The sequence below is a fragment of the Lytechinus variegatus genome, chromosome 6 (assembly GCF_018143015.1).
Source record: "Lytechinus variegatus isolate NC3 chromosome 6, Lvar_3.0, whole genome shotgun sequence".
In the NCBI taxonomy this organism is placed as follows: Eukaryota; Metazoa; Echinodermata; class Echinoidea; order Temnopleuroida; family Toxopneustidae; genus Lytechinus; species Lytechinus variegatus.
In genome coordinates, this window is record NC_054745.1 from 40,612,636 (window position 1) to 40,633,202 (window position 20,567).

At 37.0% G+C, this 20,567-nt stretch overlaps 1 protein-coding gene across 1 annotated transcript; it reads left to right on the plus strand.

Moving 5' to 3' along the window:
• Positions 1–3,615: 3,615 nt before the first annotated feature.
• LOC121417822 (transcription factor RFX4-like) lies at positions 3,616–18,364 on the plus strand. The gene is made up of 4 exons (XM_041611556.1): positions 3,616–3,703; positions 13,915–14,009; positions 17,462–17,579; positions 18,219–18,364. Exons 1-4 carry the CDS (start codon positions 3,616–3,618, stop codon positions 18,362–18,364), a joined length of 447 nt encoding a protein of 148 aa, XP_041467490.1.
• The last annotated feature ends 2,203 nt before the right edge of the window (positions 18,365–20,567 follow it).

The window sequence follows — 20,567 nt, forward strand, 5'->3', positions numbered from 1 at the left end:
TTTATCTTTGAGAACTACCGGTATACTATAGGTGTTCTAGCCCCCCCCCCATTCTCCGCTCCCCTCTACCCCACCCCTCCCCCTCCCAACCCCCTTTCTTTCCCTTGTTATTAGTCAGAGGTGTTACGACTTTTCAATATCCATTTCTTTCTTTGTTTCGGATCCAGCGTTGCATCAATCGACTTATTCTCACGATTAAGTGTTTTTTAAGGTGCTCAACAAACCCAAATAGAACCAATAAACAAAGAATATATGAGTTTTGTTCACGTTCCTTTTTCTTGGTGACCACCACTCAGCCAATTCCTCCCTTTTTCTTTCGCTTTCTCACTAATTTTATTATTGACGAAAGAGTTATGGTACGAAATAACGGTAAATTGATAGTAGCTATCTTGTTTTATTACTATCTTTTAATGCAGAAGCTGCTCGATTCAGTTTGCTTTTGGAAAAGCAAATGACTTTGAATCATCTAGCTCAGGTATTTGGTACATTTTATAATTTTTCTTTGTTGCTTCTTTTTGATGTAAAAGTGCTTTTTACATTTGTTCAGAATCACTGGAGGCATTTGTGTTATTATTAACTCCAGTATTACCATTATCAATGATTTGTTTTCTGTTTTCTTCTAATTCTCATTTGAGAAATGTTTTCTTCACAATTATTTGTTTGTTATGATTATCATGATAATTATTAATAAAATCATTGTTATTATTATTACTATTATTTTTTATTATTATCAGAACCTTATTGTTGGAACTATAGTTATAAATATTTTGCATGTTTATGTGTAAAAATGTTTCAATAAAAGAAAACATTTAGAAGCAATTACAAATCATTATTATCATCAATTCTGCATATCTATCATCATTGTATGCTTAGCATAAATTATAAATAATCTTTATTACTATATTATTGTTATCATATGGTTTGCAGGCAGCGAAAAGGGTGATACAATCAAGTGACGTCATACTGCAGATGAGCGATGATTGGTCATTGTTAGATCTAGACAGCATTAGCAGACAAACTGTTTCAGTGCTGTGTGCAAAGGAAACAAGATGCTTGTACAATTTAATCCTGAATGGTTCGTAAATCCAGGTTTTACTTATTCTTTGAAAATTACAGGACTTAATGGGGGAAAAGGCATTTTCTTTTAGAACTGTGCTACGATGACCACCATAGCTGGTTCTTACTAAGTAATGAATAAAGTAGTCAAATGATTTCAGGATTTTTTTTTTAAGAAGGTAGCATTGGATCTGAATTGTGGATATGTTTCTTGTGTGTTTTCTAAATTTGACTGTGATGTTGATCAGCATTGTATTCTGGTTGAATAAGGTATCTAATTTTCTAAGTTGCTATAATACGAATACGATTAAAATCTCATCTCATTCATATGGCATTAAAGGAAACCAAAACCATGAAGAGAAGCAATCTTATTGGAAAGAGTAAACTGAGAGGAACAATTGAAAAAGAGTTTCATCAAAATCGTGTTACATATAAGAATAATTGTAAAAGAATTTTAAAAGCAATTACAATCATCTATTAGTTATTTCCCTTTAAGGATAGCCAAGAATTGTAAAGAACATTCTAGATCCCATGTCTTTTTATTATGCAGGCCTTGCCTATTTAAAGGCCAAGGAGTTTTATTGTTGAATATGGAAAAGCCAAACAATAGAATTGTATTGGTAGTGGAAATGAACAATAGGCTTAGCTATGTTATTGACACTGTTGATTTCAATGCGGTCATTTAAGAGTGTTCTGGATTTTGACTGCTCCTGAAAGGAGAAAGTTTTTCAAAGAAAATGCTAGAACCTTCCATTATAGTGAATTCTAGAAGCTTGTAGATTTGTTGAAATATAAGAATGATCTAGACAGTTCAAATTTAGTATATAAAGCTGCAGTTTCTACAAGGACATCATCACATCATATTAGATCACTTGATCACCACATCATATGAGATCACTTCACCAGATCAGATCAGAGCAGTTTATTTCCACCTGGAATATCTATATTGTGTGGAATTATTTGCCCACCATCAATGAACTGTTTGCAGTTATTTTGAGAGAGAAATTATCAGTTCTCATCGAGATCATCAACATCATCAACCTGTTCAATGAACACGCTTTAACCCATGGATTGCTGAAATTAACTGTTAATCATCATCAACATCGTCTTCACGGACGCTTCAACTCGTTACAGTGACTCGTATTATTCATCATACTTCAACATCAGTTTCATCATCGCCATCATTGTGAATTTTCGCCAGTCAACTGGGATTTTATCATTTGGATTATTACTTGGATATAGTATCATCACTTCGGGATTTTACATCGGACACTTCAAGAGATTTATGTAAGATCATTATTTGTTTTATTTATGTATAATTATTTCCTGTAATAAAAAAAAGAGGAAATTAAACTTAATATCTCAATTTCTAATTGTTATTTGTTGCAGTATCGTAACAATCGGTTATGAAATAAGCAATTTATGGACGTTTAAAAAGTCTTGCTGTACTTTCAATGGGGATCCTCAAATTGGCAAACGTGCTTCAAAATGGCTGATTTTGTGGACAACTCTCCATTTGTTTTATACAAAAATTTTCAGATTTTCATCATTATCTTTCAAATTGCATCTTGCCTCCTTCTGAGCACAACATATGTCATGGGACAATATAACTTACATCACATATTTCAAGTTCAGGAAGAGATAATGTGAAATGTGTAAAATAAAAGGGAAAATCTGAAAATTTGTGTACAAAGCAAATGAAGAGTTGTCCACAAAATCAGCCATTTGAAGCACGTTTGCCAATTTGATTGAATGTACAACAAGACTTTTTAAACGTCCATAACTTGCTTATTTCATAACCGATTTTGATGAAACCTTTTTTTTAATTGTTCCTCTTATTTAACTCTTTCCAATAAGATTGCTTCCTTCATGGGTTTTGGCTTCCTTTAAGGAAAGAAATGTGCATTCCCAGTAGAGCGTTCAAACTTTCTTACCGTCGACCAATCAGAATGATCAGAATGGGTTTTTAGATCTAAATTTTGTAAATTCTGTGCACGCGCGTTTGTGAGTGTGTGAACAAGCGGGTGTGTGTGTTTGAGGGTGGGGGTGTGTAGGTGTAGGGGTACGTGTGTTGTATGGGGTTTGAATGAATAAGTGTGTGTGTGTCAGTGTAGTGTTTTAAGGAAGACCAAGCATACTATTTGATAACACATAGGACCTACATTGTTATTTTGTCATCGTGTATGAATTACATTTAGCTTCACATTTTGAGTATGTAAAACAGACTACCCTTGCCAACCCATAATTTAAAATCACGTAAGACGGATTATAGCGGCCTACATTTTATTCTAGACTGATTAGTAGGGGTGTGGGGGATGAGAGGCTGTGTGTGTGTGCCTATACAGGTGTGCATCTATGCGAGGACAGGAGTGAGACAGTGTGTGAGTGACTGTATGCCTACGGGTGTGCGTGTATGCGAGGATAGGAGTGAGAGTGTGTGCGTCTGAATGCCAACGGGTGTGCGTGTATGCGAGGATAGGAGTGAGAGTGTGTGCGTTTGTATAACTACGGGTACACGTGCGTGTATGCGAGGATAGGAGTGAGAGTGGGTGCGTTTGTATGACTACGGGTGTGCGTGTATGCGAGGATAGCAGTGAGAGTGTGTGCGTCTGTATGACTACGGGTGTGCGTGTATGTGAGGATAGGAGTGAGTGAGTGTGTGTGCGTCTGTATGACTACGGGTGTGCGTGTATGTGAGGATAGGAGTGAGAGTGTATGTCTGTATGACTACGGATGTGCGTGTATGTGAGGATAGGAGTGAGAGTGTATGTGTCTGTATGCCTACGGGTGTGCGTGTATGTGAGGATAGGAGTGAGAGTGGGTGTGTCTGTTTTCAATTCAATTCAATTCAAATTTATTTTCATTCTTCAAAATGATACAAATAAGTACAAAATAGATTGATTCAATTTAAATAAACAATAGCATGAACAAAATTCAATATTGGAAGAAAAAAAAAATACATATTTGAAAGTAATCTAAATTGCCTACGGGTGTGCGTGTATGCGAGGATAGCAGTGAGAGTGTGTGCGTCTGTATGACTACGGGTGTGCGTGTATGTGAGGATAGGAGTGAGTGAGTGTGTGTGCGTCTGTATGACTACGGGTGTGCGTGTATGTGAGGATAGGAGTGAGAGTGTGTGTGTCTGTATGCCTACGGGTGTGTGTTTAAAGAGGGTGGATAGTTTTGGTAAATTCCTCGAAATCGGCCTGTCACCATTCTAATTAATTTGTATGTAATATGAATGTGTATGCCCTAAAACAGTCATGATGTAGATGATATGAAATGAAATGGTGTTTTTCATGATAAATTATGCTCTTTTTGTGTGAATTTAACTCTGCGGGGATACCCGATAAAGTTTCAAAGATACCATAGGCCTAGGTCCTGCGGGCGGATCACCACTGCTGCCGTGCGTGTGCTACGCGAGAACGACAATGTAGTCCGCTACACAATTTAGTTGTCACTCAGCTCAGTTTACCATTACAAGGCTCGTTGATGTTGATACATTGCGTTTTCCTTTTTTTTTCTTGCATCAGATTAGACTTTAGATCTAAAATCCTCGATCGCATATCGATATTACTTTACGTTACATGCAACATCACTCTGTTTTCCTACCTTCCTTGCTCTTGCCTCGGCTGGGGCTTGCATTCGATAAACAAACCCGATCGTCCTCATTTAAAAAAAAAGAAGTGGAACCACGGTGTGATACGCTGTTGCACATAAATATGCTCTCTAACTGTCGATATAACACGGGAACAATTTGTAAAACTGAATATAGAATGAATACACAACTGGCACAGAACTGGAAAAAAAAACACATCTTTTCGGTTCTTCTCTGACTTCCCGCGTGTTAGTCTCGGCTCATATGTTGTTTCAGATCGTTTAATAAAAAAAGTTTATTCTATGATTCTGATTAATAAAGAGAAAAAAGGGGAAATAAAACCAACAGAAAGAAACCCTTACAAACGAATTTCCAAGATTATGCATCCTGTTTTATTTTTTGAAATGCACCGATTTCTCAATAAAATTATATACAAACCGTCTTTGGGTTACCAGTGTTTGAATTTATAGACTAGCTTCACTATGCACGTTGGCTACATGTATCGGCCTGGCCTATGGGAATTTCATTCACTTGCATGATACGTGTGTGTGTGCGAGGCCGGGATGTGTGTTTTTGTGTTGAAGAATCACTGCAGGTTACGTAAGGAGGTTTGCCCTGCACGCTGAATTTATACTGTACTCGTGGTAATAAAAGGTCATGGACAGTTCAGTCCACTGGTTGTACACGTACATGTAGTTAGAATCCATGCAGGATATGCAAATCCCTGGTCCATGCATGTTCACTTTTCTCAGTCACTGATGTTCTGTCAGGAGAACATATGAATTCATCTCCTACCCAGAGATAATCGAGCTCTAACTAAAACTCAGTATGTAATCATTGTCCAATTTTGGAAAGCTGGCAATCCTATGGAAATAGTAATGAACTTGTACATAAAGTTATGGAATTTATTACAGAACGTCACCGGCAATTGCCAACATTTTGTTCAAAACAAGAATATATATATATAAACAGATAAACAAAAACAAGAGTATTTTTGTCAAACAAAACATAAAATGACATTCAGTTTGAAAGTATATTTTTCCAAAATTTCACATGGTAAACCACTAACTAAATAGGCCTGCCAAAAAAAATGAAATGTTGGTCGATCGTCATACTTTTCTCCATATTTCTATTTTCTCCTTTCTCTTTATAACTGCCATGGGGGGGGGACACTGCATGACGCCATATTACTGTTATGAATATCTATCTCACTTTTCAGATCTCTATGCATATATTCAGTGATCGATGTGCGCAGATTTTACCTTCTTATAACTTTAGACTGAATGAATATATTATTTTTATAACGTGTTTTTTGTGGGGGCGGGGTCATTTTCATATGGAAAAAATGGCAACGGTCACTTGATCTGCAACTAACTGTCCTATATCCACATGAGAAGCATAGCGATCAATTGAACGGAGTCCATCGCAACAAAAAAGTTTATTTGAATAAAAAGAAAAATCCAAGCACTGAACATTTCATCAAAATGGGATGTAAACTTTTTTTATGATCATAATTTCACATAACAGTAATTTATATGCACATCCTGGTCTGTATATGACTGACGACGTGTATGAAATATGACTATCTAATTTCCTCCTCATTGAAATGTGTCAAAAAGTGTTATTTGTTCCTGAATATGTGGATAACCGTTGTGGATTACATTTTGATGGTTGCATTCAAGTTGGTCCTTATTTTCAAATCTCTAAGACTATTCAAACAATTTCATTTCTTTCATTTTACATCCGGTTTTCGTGGAATTTTCAAAATTATGCAGTGTTTGATTTTTTTTAATTAATTGATTCAAATCAATACTTTCTGGGGTGGACATTGAACCATGTGCGCAATGCAAAAATAGCAGGGACAATGATTTAATTATAAGCACATTGTTCCAGTCATTATAAGCACAAGAAGAAGAAACTGAGAACGAGAAGGAAAAATTGCAAGAGAGAAATTAGTAGATAAAGAAAGAAAGAACTGAAGAAGGGGGAGGGGCTAAAATCGCGTCGTTGGGAATTTGTTCTGACAACGATGGCCTCAAAACTTTATTGCAACTTTCCGTTTCTAACTTTACAAACAAGTCATGCACATACACATGTACGTCCCTCATTATAAAATGGATAAATATCAGGATATTGTCAATCGGACTGTATTTATGAGAGAAAAGCTAAAAAAAAATATGGTGCGTTATCGGCCTAAATTATTAATTGCAACATAATTCATAGTGCATTGAAATAATAATGGACCTGGCCACGGAGGATGATCTATATTGTTACTGGGGTGCTGTGACAATGCTCAATGTTCATTTTACCCGTTCTAATAAATAAAAAAAAATCTTACTTGACATCTAACACGAAACGAGTGACCATTTCAAACTTTCTTCAAAACGTAGAATTTTATAAGAACCTTTTTACTGTAATTTTTGAGCTTGCCTGACACATTCATTCCAATTTGATATTGACTGAACATTATACTGATAAATCGTTCTTGTCCCAAACGTTGTTCATGCACCTATACCCTGGTCAAAATAATGGCAATGGGTACATGCTCAGTTTCAAGTTTCCAATTTGCACCTTCCTAATGAGTCTGAGCAGAAATACAATTTAGTAAAGAAGAACATAGCTCTTTTAGAGGCATCTTTACAACTAATATATCGGAGACAGACATGGTACCAGGGGCGTCGATCCATTTTTCAGATGGGGGGGGGCAAAATCATTAATGTTCCAAAGGCGCTCGATCGTACAAAACACTCAACCACACACCACACACACACACACATAAATATATATGCATATATACATATGTATATATGACTCATGAGACCCAGACACGTATCTCACAAATTAATGCGAGCGCGAAGCGCGAGCTGATTCTTTTTTAGTATACTGACAGGAAAAGCGTGCCTGTTTAGGACTGTTTGTAGTAACTCATGAGGAGGATACATATCTCACTACACAGATAGTACGAGTGCCGAGAGTGAGCTGAAATTTCCTTATATTCTGACCTGAAAACTTGATATTCTAAGCATTTTTGGTACCAATGATAAGATTTGTATCTAAAAGAACAATAGATGCGAGCTGAAAATTTTGATATTTCGATCTGAAAAACAGTTTAGTGGACATTTTTGATGAAGAACAAGATATATATCAAAGAAAGAATGATTGCAAATCGAAGCAGGAGTTCTTTTGAGGCTTAGAACTGAAAGTGGGACATTTACATTCACCTATTTAATCATGAAAAGTATGGGTTTTTGCTACAGAAATGATGCGAGCGCGAAGCGCGAGCTGAAAATTTGTATATTCCAATCTGAAAAGCGGACATTTTGAGCACGATTTTAAATAAAGAACGAGTTGTGTATCACCATCTCGCTTGCTGAACATTACAATCTTGTTTTTTTAATGCATATCCGGAATTATTGGGGGGGGGGGCAAAATGATATGTTTGCCCCCCCCCAATATTTTCATTGGTGGGGCGATCGCCCCCCCTGCCCCCCAGGATCGACGCCTCTGCATGGTACCAGCCTTCGCTGATGGGGGTGGGGAGGCGGATTTGTTTCTGCCATTTTTTTCCCGATTGGCAGCTAGAAGCTTGATTTGTGTACTATTTGAAGGGGAGCACCACTATACCTTTATTCTTAAAAATTGGCATGAATATAATTATGATAATCTCATAAGCTTTATCTAAATAGTTCGAGCGCGAAGAGCCAGCTAATTTTGTTTTTTTAATTTTATGTGTTTTGTCCTAAAATTTGATCAATCTAGGCAATTAATGTTTGTGGTCCTAAACAAATTGTGTATGCAACTAAATAATTATTGCGAAGAGTGAGTAGAAATCTGTAATATACGTTTTGATCTGATCGAAAGGGACCTTGTCAAGGACTTTTTGCATTTAACAATGAATGCGTTACATGTTTCACCAATCAAATAGCGCGAGCGCAATTTTTTTTACCTAAAGAAGGGAACTCGAAGGCTTTTTTTTGTAAACGCGAACAGGATAGGTATATCACTGAACAATGATGCGAGAGCAAAGCGTAATAGGTAGGCGTATAGGTATAGAAAATAATATAGGTATATAGGCCTATTACCTATAAACCAATCAAATTTTACACAGCGCGAGTAGAAGATACTAATATTCAGACCATAAAAGTGACATTTTTACAGAACACTTTCTAAAAATCAATTTGTAACTTTTTGAATTAAAGTTCGATTACTGAGCTGAAGTATGTTCTGTATACAGACTTTAAAAATTTGATACTTCAAACTCCATATTGTGCATGATATGTAAATCACCTAGCATGCAGGCTATGCGAGCACGAACAGTGAGCAAAAATTTTATAAAGTGACATGAAAGATTTATTTTCCAAGTCTTCCCTCATTTTATTTCATTCATTCGTCTTCCTTCTCTAATTTATTTCACTTATTTCTCCCCCTTTTTTTGGTTTTTGCTCCGCCAAAAAGGGGGACGATCCGTCGACCCCTGTGAAAGTTTAAAGTGAAAATATTCTGTAATGATGACAGGATCATGTATAGGCAAGGCTTACAAATCCATGGGGGCGAAGCGGCCACTTATAGCCCCCTCCCCTCTATTGGCGGCGGAAAGGGAAGCTATAAGAAAAAGAGGGAATGAAAAGATGAGTTAGGGAAGAAAATTATAAAAGAAGGAAGAAAGTATTATAAAACTTAATTGGGAAGGGATAGATAATAAAAAAAGAAATAGTTCATAATATAAACAGAAAATTTGCTCACGCTTCGTACTCGCATTGACTTGAGCGACATAACAATCTGTTCAACATGTTCAAGAGGATATCAACTGCCCTAAACTATTTTTCAAGTCTAGTCAATAAGTACAAATTATTCTGCTCACGATTCGAATATTAATTGTCTTTTTTTATTCAGCAATACACATACTCTTCATGAAATACAAGAAAAGTTCTAAATTCATATTCCAAAATATCAGTTCGCGCTTTGCGTTCACAAATTGCGTTCAATATCCGCTTCACAATTCTCCCATAGTGCTTGAAGGTAGCTGAAGTAACATTTCTCTATCATTTTTCATAATACCATATTCGTGAATTTTCATATACACCAAAAAAATTAAGATATACCCTAAAATTACATTATACTGTACAAAAAAACACCGAGAACGAAACATAAATAACCCACTACCATCGATTGATATCGAGGACATGACCTCTTCCCCCTTTCAAATAAATTGAGATCCATTTACGCGCATGCACATCTAATACTCCCCTCTCCCCATTTCTCTCCAAAATAATACGAGTCCGATACCCTCCAGGAATTGCTCGGAGTTCGGGGAGGGGGGGGGGGTGAGTGTCGATCCAGGGGGATAGGGAATACATTAACTTCCCTTAATTCGACAGTCATAAGTTTTTATGAATTATAATGACAAGTATGTTCATGATAAGGAGGGAGTACATTATTATGATCATAATTCTGGTACCATCGAAACTCCCGCTAGCATTGCTGATATAGTCCTTTTAGCACTTATTAGACTTGGTCTTCCCCCATCATGGTGCATTTGACCCCCCCCCCCATTGAAGAGAAAAGAATAGTAAAAGAGAAGGGTGAAACATGAGTATCACGTCAAAATATAACACAAAGTTATATTTTTGTATTGAATTCAAATGGTAAAAAAAAGATTGCTCGCTCGTAGCTTTTCAATAGTAATAAGTTTATCCTTTTATGCACTCGTGCCCCCGTACAAATTTTGGACTGGTTATGGAACCGACCACCCCCCTCAAAAAATAATCATAATGTTAATAAAAAAATTATAGGCCTTAGACTGGTTATGGAACTAACCACCCCCCCCCCTTTAAAAAAGTAATCATAATGATAATAATAAATTATAGGCCTAAATGTAAAAAAAATTAAATACTCCCATCAGGGACCAAACTTAATTGTGTCAGTTATCCAATCCCATGAAAACCGACACTGGACACCCATACATACATGGCGGTAAAAACGAAAATGGGGGGTGCATGGGGTATGCCCCCAAATTCTTTGGCTAGGATTTAGCATTTAATAACTAGGATAAAATGCTGGGTTGGTACCTCCGAAACCTCGCCGAAATTCAGCAATAACAAATTAGCAAGCTATTCCAGACATTATGGCACATACGTCATCACATTTTTTTTCCTCCCGTTCTTTTTTTTTATACTCCTCGATCGTCAATCCGGAGGTGTTTTTCTGGGCCTAATTCCACTTTCCACTTTTCCTTATCCCTTTTCTTTATTTTTAAATTCATCTTCATCGTTATCACATAGGCCGATCCAGGGGCGAAGTACCCTGGTCCCCCTATATAGTGGCGGAGCAAAATATCACGATCAAGTTTTTCGCTCGCGCTCGCGCTCGCACTTGCATGTTTGATGTCGAGATACAAATCTTCCTCAACAGGCCGATATGGTATGCTAGCTAGCATTATTTGTCAAGTACCCATTCTCTAGTACTCATAATCTCATGTATTCCATAAATTCTCAAAATAATCCTATTCAGGTCTAATTGTCAAAACCTATATATTTATATATATAAATATATATATATATATATATATATATGATATACAAAACCTATTTTAGCTCGGACATCGAGCTGTTGTTATTTTGTTTGATTTACATTTTTAATTGCAGCCGTAATCCGTTTTATGGTATCATTATCAATGCAGCTCACGCTACGCGCTACCTAGCAATTTTTGTCAAGTACCCATTCTCTAGTACTCATATATTCCATAAATTCTCGAAACATTCCTATTCAGGTCTAATTGTCAAAACCTATCAGCTAGCGCTGCACGCTCGCAATTTGATTGGTGAGAAATTTAACTCTAAAACAAACTATTCAAAAATTCTTTTATGACAATTTATCAAAATTTTCGGTTCGTGATTTGTGCTTTCTATTCATAAATACAAAAATGCTTAGAATATCCAATTTTCCGAACTTGATATCAACAAATTTCTCGCTCTCATCGAGCTTATGAGATAATTAACAATTTCATGAATTTCCAACAATTATATTGTCCTTTTTTCAGAATGTCGACAAGTTTCAGTCTCGCGATTAGGGAGACTAATAGGACGATAATTACCATTTTCATATGACAAAAAATAGAATATCAGCTCGCGCTTCGCGCTCGAATCTTAAGTGCGATCTAACTCCAATTTACAATTGTCATTGTCAGTGTTTGAATCTAGTGCTTATATATTGACGTTTTCATATCTAATATCAAAAATATTCTGCTCGCACTTCGCGCTCGCATTATAGATGTAGGAAGATTACCTAGTTATACCCATCTTGTGTACCGTTTTTAGCTCTAAATCTCAATTTTTTCCCATCGCACTTAGCGCTCGTATTGTATATACCCATCCAGTTCAGGATTAAAGAAAATGCATAGAACTGTAGAATGCCAATTTTCTTAGTTTGAATGTCAAAATGATCGGCTCTCACTTCGCGCTCACATTACTCGATTTTTGAAAATAGGCCTACATGAATGTATCGTCATGGCTATACTGCAATCAGAACAGGTCCCCTTCTATCAGGCTAGCGCTTCAGATTCATGTTCGCAGTAGTTATTAGTTAGATATACGAATCTTGCTCAGGATCAAAATCACTACTAAGAACGTTTTTTCAGGAAAAAATATGACATTTCCAAAAAAACTTATAGCTCTCGCTTTACGCTCGCACTATTGAATAGGGGATTATAGGATTAAACATTTATGCTGTTGAGAATAAAGTTGACTATTACAGGGGCCGCGGAATGGTTTTCAAGGGGGGGGGGGGCTGACCATTAAACAATCGCAATCATATGGTAATTTTTACGTTTTTGTACACGGTTTTGGAAAAAATTGGGGGGGGGGGGTAAATCCCCCAGCCCCCCTCCCCTCCCGCTTATAGCGATCGATCGTGGAAAATATGGGTGAACCCCCCCCCCCATATTGGCGAAAGCTGGATACGCCCCTGCTATCATAATAGCTCGTTCCATTCTAATTTCCTGTTTCCTTATTCCTCATTTCCTTCCCCTTCACGAGACAAATTCCCGTTCCATTTTCCAATTTCTTATATATATATATATATATATATATATATATATATATATATTTAATCCCCATCATTTATTAGTATTTCGCGATTGTCTCACTTGCAGGCCTACATCTCTTCATTTTTCATTTTCCTCTTTCCTTCCCTTTCTTCTCGCCTTTCTTCTCTCCATGTTTCTTTTCCTTTTCTTATCAATTTCATTGTTTTCTTCTCTTCTTCCTTTTGTTTACCTTTCATTTCCATTTTCTTTTCTCCCTTTTTCCCTTTTCCCTTTCCCAATGCATGCGTTGAAATATGACGTGAAAATCATGAACACAATCATCGTACACCATACGTTGTACACGCAAAAATGTGTATGTGACTGTTTTGCTCAGCGAGCGTGCCAATGTCGATCGCAGTGTAGTGCAGTGCATAGAGTAGATGTATCCCGTGGTTCAACCAATCTTGCACCTTTTCGTACGAGAAAAATTGTAGCCAAAATTTTCACAGAAACATCTCCAATATGTACGTTTTCATGAACATACGTTTACATGAACGTAACATGAAGGTAACATGTGAACTACAGGTTGGACGGACAGCATAAGGGTAAGAAGGTCCATATATTTTTTATTCTCTATGCATTATGCTAACCAATCTATTTTCGATGTTACCGTTGCCTGTACTGTGCTCCTCGACGAACTCGCTGGGGGAGAAACTCGACGGATGCATTGCTGTAACAGCTGATTGACGAGCGTACACGGAATTAGCAGACGATACTCGCAGGGATATTTCGGGTTGGTAAAAGTGGAATGACCAGCGATCGACGAAATAATCAGTCGTGGACGGTAGTGGGCGCTATGTGAGTGCTCGTAAATTCAGCAAAATTCAACGAGGAAAATGGAGTCATTTCTCAGCATTTATTTGAAATTTTGGATATTTCCAAGAAGAAATATTGTCAATTTCTCATTGAACTATTATCAGCAATTGTTATTCAATGGAAAAGATCCATTCAAGCGCAAATTTTGTATCCTTTACCAACACTATCCACGAGCTTTAAGTGAGGATAGGTGTGGGCGTGGAAGTTAGTCTTGCAAGGGAGTGGGAGGAGAAGATGATACTATTTAAAATAAAAATTGCATCCATAGCAATACCAGACAAAGACATGTATAGTTTTGAAAAATGAAATAAATTCAGAGCGTATTGTACGAGACTGATAAATACTTGTTTTTTGTATACAGAATGTGACGAGTTCGAAAAGATGCTGGATGATGACGTAACTCTGCGACACTTCACTGATTGGATGGATAAAGTTGTAGAAACTTTCGTCATTAAGGTACAAGTTTATGATTTGAGGGCTATCTTAAGTTTTGGACTAGTTAAAGACTCGGTCATTCCGCCCGAACTTTGTTGGAACGTTCCTTAAACGGTGGGGAAAAGGGTCCGAATATCGACAACGCTCGTCGCTCGTCCACGCCCACCCTCGTAAAGGGTCGAAGCACCTTTTGACCGAATTCGATTTTTTAAGATATGTTATATAATTAAAACAAAAATTATCTTAGACGTATGGGGTTCAAATGCATCCCATTAAAAATAAAATCATTATATCCTATGTGTATCTCCATAGAAAATAAAAGTGCACATATTGACACAACGGAAAAAACAAAAGGAAAAATCCTATTTAAAAAAAAAGTCGCCAAATAGTATTTGGGTATTTCAAACGTATTTTAATAGCGCCATCTGTTCTAATTGGTAGCCCGCGCATTTGAGATGCCCTGGTTTTTTCTACCCCCCCCCCCCCCCACACACATACATCTTTCCACACCCTCGATATTATCACATTAAAGCCAAAATGTACGATAAAATTGTAACATGACATGCATTAACCCATTGCATACTGGAACATGGTGATTTCCTGTTTAAATAATTCTGAAAACAGATATGTCAGTAGTCACTGGGTTGATTTTGATGATAACTGTTGATGGAATCAGCGCTATCGACGCAGCTGCAGAAGTAGCTTTAACACAATTCAGGAGTGCATTTTTACTCATAACACCTGATCCTTGCTAATTATCTGTGATATCATGAGTTCGGCCTGTCTATGAGTATTGATGATGGAAGGATTTGTCGAACAATGTAGACCTACGTACTGTCCGTGGCAGTCGGGAGCATACCGTCTCAACACACGTTAAAGGATTCTAAGTTGGACATGCCATGATTTTAATTTTCATTCAATTCATAATAACATTTATTTTTTTTCCATTTCATAAAATTATTTTTTGTCAACATAAATTCAAACAAAATCAATTTGTCATAAGGAAGGTAATTGACGTAAGTGTCTGTAAGGAAAGCTTGTGTCGGAATACGCCTGCAGATGTATTAAAATAAAGAATACAATGCAAAAGAAAAGAAAAGAAAAGGAGAATAGGAGGGATAGAAACGAGTAGGGAGAACGTAGAAAGGAGGGAATCGTGAGAGGGAAAAGTTAGGATACAAAGGATACATATTCAGTGACGTAAAGAAACAAACATTTTCGGGGCGAGCTATGGCGTAGCGGTGTAAAACTTAGAGGGGAAAAGGTGCGAGCGAAGCGAGAGAGCAAAAATTTTGACCTTTTTCCTACAAAACGTCTATTATTTGACAGATTTTGACACCCTGAAAATTTCACCCTTCTCTCTTTCCTTTTCCATTCTTTTCTCGGTCGTGATTTATTTATTTATTTGTTTTTTGTTTATATATTTGCTTATGGGGGGGGGGGCAAGATTCCAACCAGTGTACATTAGATAGAGTCTGTAATTGCCCCCAGAGGAAAGTAAAAGTATTTTACCCTGAAATTCTGGTGGTTCCATAACTATTTGCTCTTGCGACTATATAAAAACAAATTGCACGTTAATCCCAAGATGACACCTAACGACCAAGATTAAATAAACCCAAGTAATCCATACTTTTACATTATTCTGAACCAAAAACTCTATTGCAATCCTTAACTCTAAACCCATATGCCCTCTGTGAGACCAGATCCAATATCGTAGGAGAAAATTCCGTGTAACCGTTTTTGTTGAAGGTGAATGCTGTAAAAATGGAGATTCGACAGTTTTAAATGTCACTGGCCTTTTTCAGAAATGCCATGGGTTTTATTGCGACATGTACTGAAGGCAATAATAAGTAGTTCCATTCCATTTTTTACTGCGTGTGTACAGTTATTGAAAATCGCTATGAACGGTTTCCGGAAATTGCCACTACACATATGAAAGTCTGTGATGCATATGGAGCTCATGATAGAAAATACTGGGAGGTTGTGGAAAGAAATTTTGGAACTAACATAGTTACCCAGTTTCTAGATAAAAATGAAATTAATAAATCAAAATAGATAAAACAGGGGGAAAATTCCAATAGGCCTATATTTGGCTCATAAATATAGTGGACAAATCGCGATTTTTTTCAAATTGCCGATTTGCTTGTTAAAAATTTCCTTTCATATCCAGCCAACAAAGTATAGTGCGATGAAGAAAATTAGCCCAGAAGCGAGAAACGGTTTCATCACTTACATTATTTGTCATTGCTGATGTGGTTTACGGTACACCATGTGGAGTGTTATAGAAGCAGTGGATAGAAGAAGAGAAGGAAGTGGATAGGCGAGAAAGTGGAGATTTGAGAACAGAGTATTCTTTCTTGAGAATAGTCCTGAAAAGGACTATTCCTGAAGACTATTCCTGAGGACTAGTCCTGAAAAGGACTATTCCTGAGGACTTTTCCTGAACAGGACTTCACTCCTGAAGACGGACAGTCAACCTGTCCGGAACGTCGAGTCTCTCTACTACTCATCATCTCTACTCGCCGACGCAAGCCAGCATCTCCTCATCAGCTCTACTACTCAAGCTGTTCTCACTCAACATTCCTTCTGGTTTACAGTCCTTTTCAGGACTATTCTCAAGAAAGAATACTCTATTCTCAAATCTCCACTTTCTCGCCTATCCACTTCCTTCTCTTCTATCCACTGCTTCTATAACACTCCACATGGTGTACCGTAAACCACATCAGCAATTGTACATGCCACCATGCAAACCTTCAAACAACATCTTATAATTTGTCATGTTTTCTAAAGAATTTTGATAAAGACTGCACACTTCCATCTCGATCATGGTCATACATTGGAAAAATCCCGTTATATTTAGACTTAGGGTTGTAATATAGAGATTTTCGTTCATAATAATGTAATGATAGGGAATTAGTGTTAATATAGGGTCTTTTCAAAGATGAATCTTGAATCATCATTGCAATGATGATTACAATTCGTTTTTAGAATCATCGGATCTTTCACACGTGCGCTCGCTCGAAAACTTTGTTTGAATTCGAACCTGAGTATAAAGGCGGTATCTGTCCTTGGCGGCTTGTCAATCAAATCACTGCATCGATACGATGAGTGCATGAAAATTGTATTATGTATACGGTAGTGCTTGAAGGGACACGTAAACTCCGCCCCCCCCCCATAAAAAATACGTTCTGGATGTCAAGCTTTTCACACGTAAATTTGTATCGTAATTTGAGTGAAAATGAACTGGAATTCGCCTCTGGCTTAACGTATTAAACTTAGGGCCTCTTCACACGTGAATCTTGAATCATCATTGTAATGATGATTGCTATTGTAATCGTGACTTTGATTAGCGTTCTACGATTTTTTTTACCGTTTGAAAATTTGGATTTTCCATTAAATAGCAATTAATTGTCACGTAACCTTACAATTCGCCGTTTTGGCAATCATTTTTTATATTTTCTTTCCATGTCCAGCCCACCAAAAGTCATCCTGATAAAATAATCAACTCGACCCGGAAGTTCTTGCTGACCTGGTCAACATTCACGTCAAAGGTCATCCGGGACTTGACCATTGGTAGCGCACCAAGCTTTGGTAGGCTTCGCAATTTTGATGTTTCCCTTAAAAATAAATAAAATATCTTTTTGTTTGTGATTATTACATTTACCTCTAAATAAGAGAAAAGATTATGCAAAATTTATATCAATCGTCTATATAAAAACAATTGTGTATTCCTAATTTTCATTTCTTTGGACAACATTTATATAATGCTTATTTGAAATTAGGCCTAATGTCAAAAAGAATAACTAAGGAGAAATTTTCACTGTTAGTAATCTTTTTTTTTTGCTCACTGATTTATATTGAGGAAACCCTAAGTATCTCCCAATCATCACGGTCAAGATTTGATGTGAGGCGAATTTATCGATAATCCGAAAACGAAAAAGGTTCGATGTTCCGAAGGTTCGTTATTCCGAAAACGAAATAAGGTTCGTCGTTCCTAAGTTTCGTTAGTCCGAAAATGAAATAAGGTTAGTTAATCATTTAGCTTTCGGACAAACGAACCTCATTTCTTTTTCGGAATAACGAATCTTCGGAATTACGAACCTTCGGAAATACGAACCTTCGGAAATATGAGAGAGAAAGAGAGAGAGAAGGAGGATGGGGAGGTGGGGAGGGAGCAAGGGTCAAAGAGGTGCACTGAAACGATATTTTTTTATCTTGATTTGTTTTCAGGATCGTTCCATATCCTTCATCTGATGTTAGAGCAGTATCTTCTCCACAAGACTGATCTCATCCAGCTTGAAGCCAGGATGAATGCTACTCTTGCAATGATACGTGAAGACTGTTGCCAAGGTAGACACCCTTACGTTGAATCATAATCGCCACAGTGTCTATCATCGCCAAATTTCCAAAAGAAAGATGACTTAAGTAAAAAAGATCTTTAGAATTTCCGAAATTAATGTGTTACGTAAGTTTAGATATATTTAACAGTTATGAACGCAGTGCCAAACACTCCTCATTTACTTTTTCATTTTTTATTAATTTGTACCGTTCTTTCCCCAAAGAAGTGCATCAATTAGCACATGTTTATCTATGAACATATCTTGTACATCATCATCGTCATCATCATCACCATCGTCATCATCATCGTCTTCGACATCATCGTCATCATCATTCTTCATCTTTCTCCTCTTTTTCTATTTCTTTCTCCCCTTTTTCTCCCCCTCTTGTTCTTTTTCTTATTCCCCTCCTCCTCATTCTTCTCCTTTTTGTTCTTCTTCCTCCTCTTCTTTTTATTTCCAATTAACATAAACGCGTATAATGGCCAAAGCAGAAAATATTAATAATTAGGAAAATCTTGCATTCATTACTCTTAATTCACTTTGATTCCAACCTACTAGTAATTCGTCTACAAATGTTTAGTCTGTTGATCGTTTTGTTTCATTATCATTTAGCCCGTTATTTTATCTTGTCTACTTCCCAGTTAGGCTGCTGTACCGATCCCATCAAATATCCACTATTCAACCTGGGGTGTTTCACAAAGATTTAAGTATGACTTAGGTCGCACTTAAATGTCGGCGCGTACATAATATGCAACGCGCAATCTTATTGATCAATACGAGGTAGTGCGCACCCTCTTGGCATTATCTGACCAATGCTGTCATGCCTTTTATACTGCGCGCAACTAGACATTTACGTGCGACTCTAGTCATACTTAAATCTTTGTGAAACACTCCCCTGGTCTAATTCGTTGGTAAATGGCGTTAATGCGCTTTGATGTATTACAACGGGGAAGGGTATACATCATCAGTGCCTATGCAGGCCCCGCTAGGAAAATAATTATATACATCTATAATACGAACTGAAGTGTCTACTGGTTTTGGTGAATGAGAACATACACTGCAAAAACTCCGGTGTTAATTTAACACCCAGCCCGGAATCTATATATGTCCACACCAGAGAAGTGTTAAACAACAGTATAAGTCTAACACCATATATGTGTTTATACAACACCAATTAGTATCAAAACAGCATTTGTTTGATTCCAAACTGGTGTTGTTTCAATATCTGGTGTGGACATAGAGATTCCGGGCTGGTATAAAATCAACACCGGAGATTTTGCAGTGTATATTATCCTTAATATTACTATCATGATTATTTTTATCATCATTATTATTGTTGTTGCTGTCATTATCGTCATCATCATCATTCCGTGTATGCATGTTCTTTTATATACAACAGAGGAATGTTTAAATGGATTTGAAGCGCCATCGCAGGAGAGGACAGAAAGAGGTTTAATTGGTCATAACACGCCCACACATTCATACGAAGCACGGTCCAATGAGAACGCCCGATACAAGCATTCATCCGACAACGCTCCTCAATTCAAAACCGTTCCTGATTGGTCGAGAGTGGAAGATCACGTGGGCGGCCACCATCTAGGCCATGCCACGTGGAAGAACGAAAATCACTCGCTTACGCATGCGCATTTCACTCATAGGTTGCTCGAGGCTTCATTTTAGAGATTTTTTTTTCTTGAAAGCCCTTGTAAACAATTGTACATATTTTGTGTGCCAACATGTCCAAGTAAATCTATGAGATTTATTATATAATAATCAATATTTTCATTGAAAATATTGTTTAGTTCAGAATAATATTTTTTTAAATAAAGGCCAATTGAATAAAGTAAATTTGTAAAAAACAAATTAGACCTACGAAAGTATTCAACTAGGCGCTTGTTTAATTATGTTAGCCCAGGTGGGAATTTCGGTTTCACCATGAAATGGGTCCATGGTTTCACCCACCCATTGCATTCATCCATTCACCACACATTCACTCATTGCATTCACCCGGGAGGTCGGGGGTTCAAACCCCGGCCACGTCAGACCAAAAGACGTTAAAAGATGGGAGGTGCTGCTAACCTGTTTGGCGTTCAACGATTTAAAGGACAAGTCCACCCCATTTAAACCTTGATTTGAATAAAAAGAGAAAAAATCAACAAGCATAACACTGAAAATTTCATCAAAATCGGATGTAAAATAAGAAAGTTATGGCATTTTAAAGTTTCGCTTATATTCAACA

Bases quoted from the DNA above. Each gene is read 5' to 3' on its own strand.
- LOC121417822 (XM_041611556.1), top strand. From the start codon at position 3,616: ATGACTACGGGTGTGCGTGTATGCGAGGATAGCAGTGAGAGTGTGTGC. The intron at 3,704-13,914 runs GTGAGTGAGTGT...TTTTGTATACAG, and splicing joins GCGTGTATGTGAGGATAGGA to AATGTGACGAGTTCGAAAAG. The intron at 14,010-17,461 runs GTACAAGTTTAT...TTCCATGTCCAG, and splicing joins TAGAAACTTTCGTCATTAAG to CCCACCAAAAGTCATCCTGA.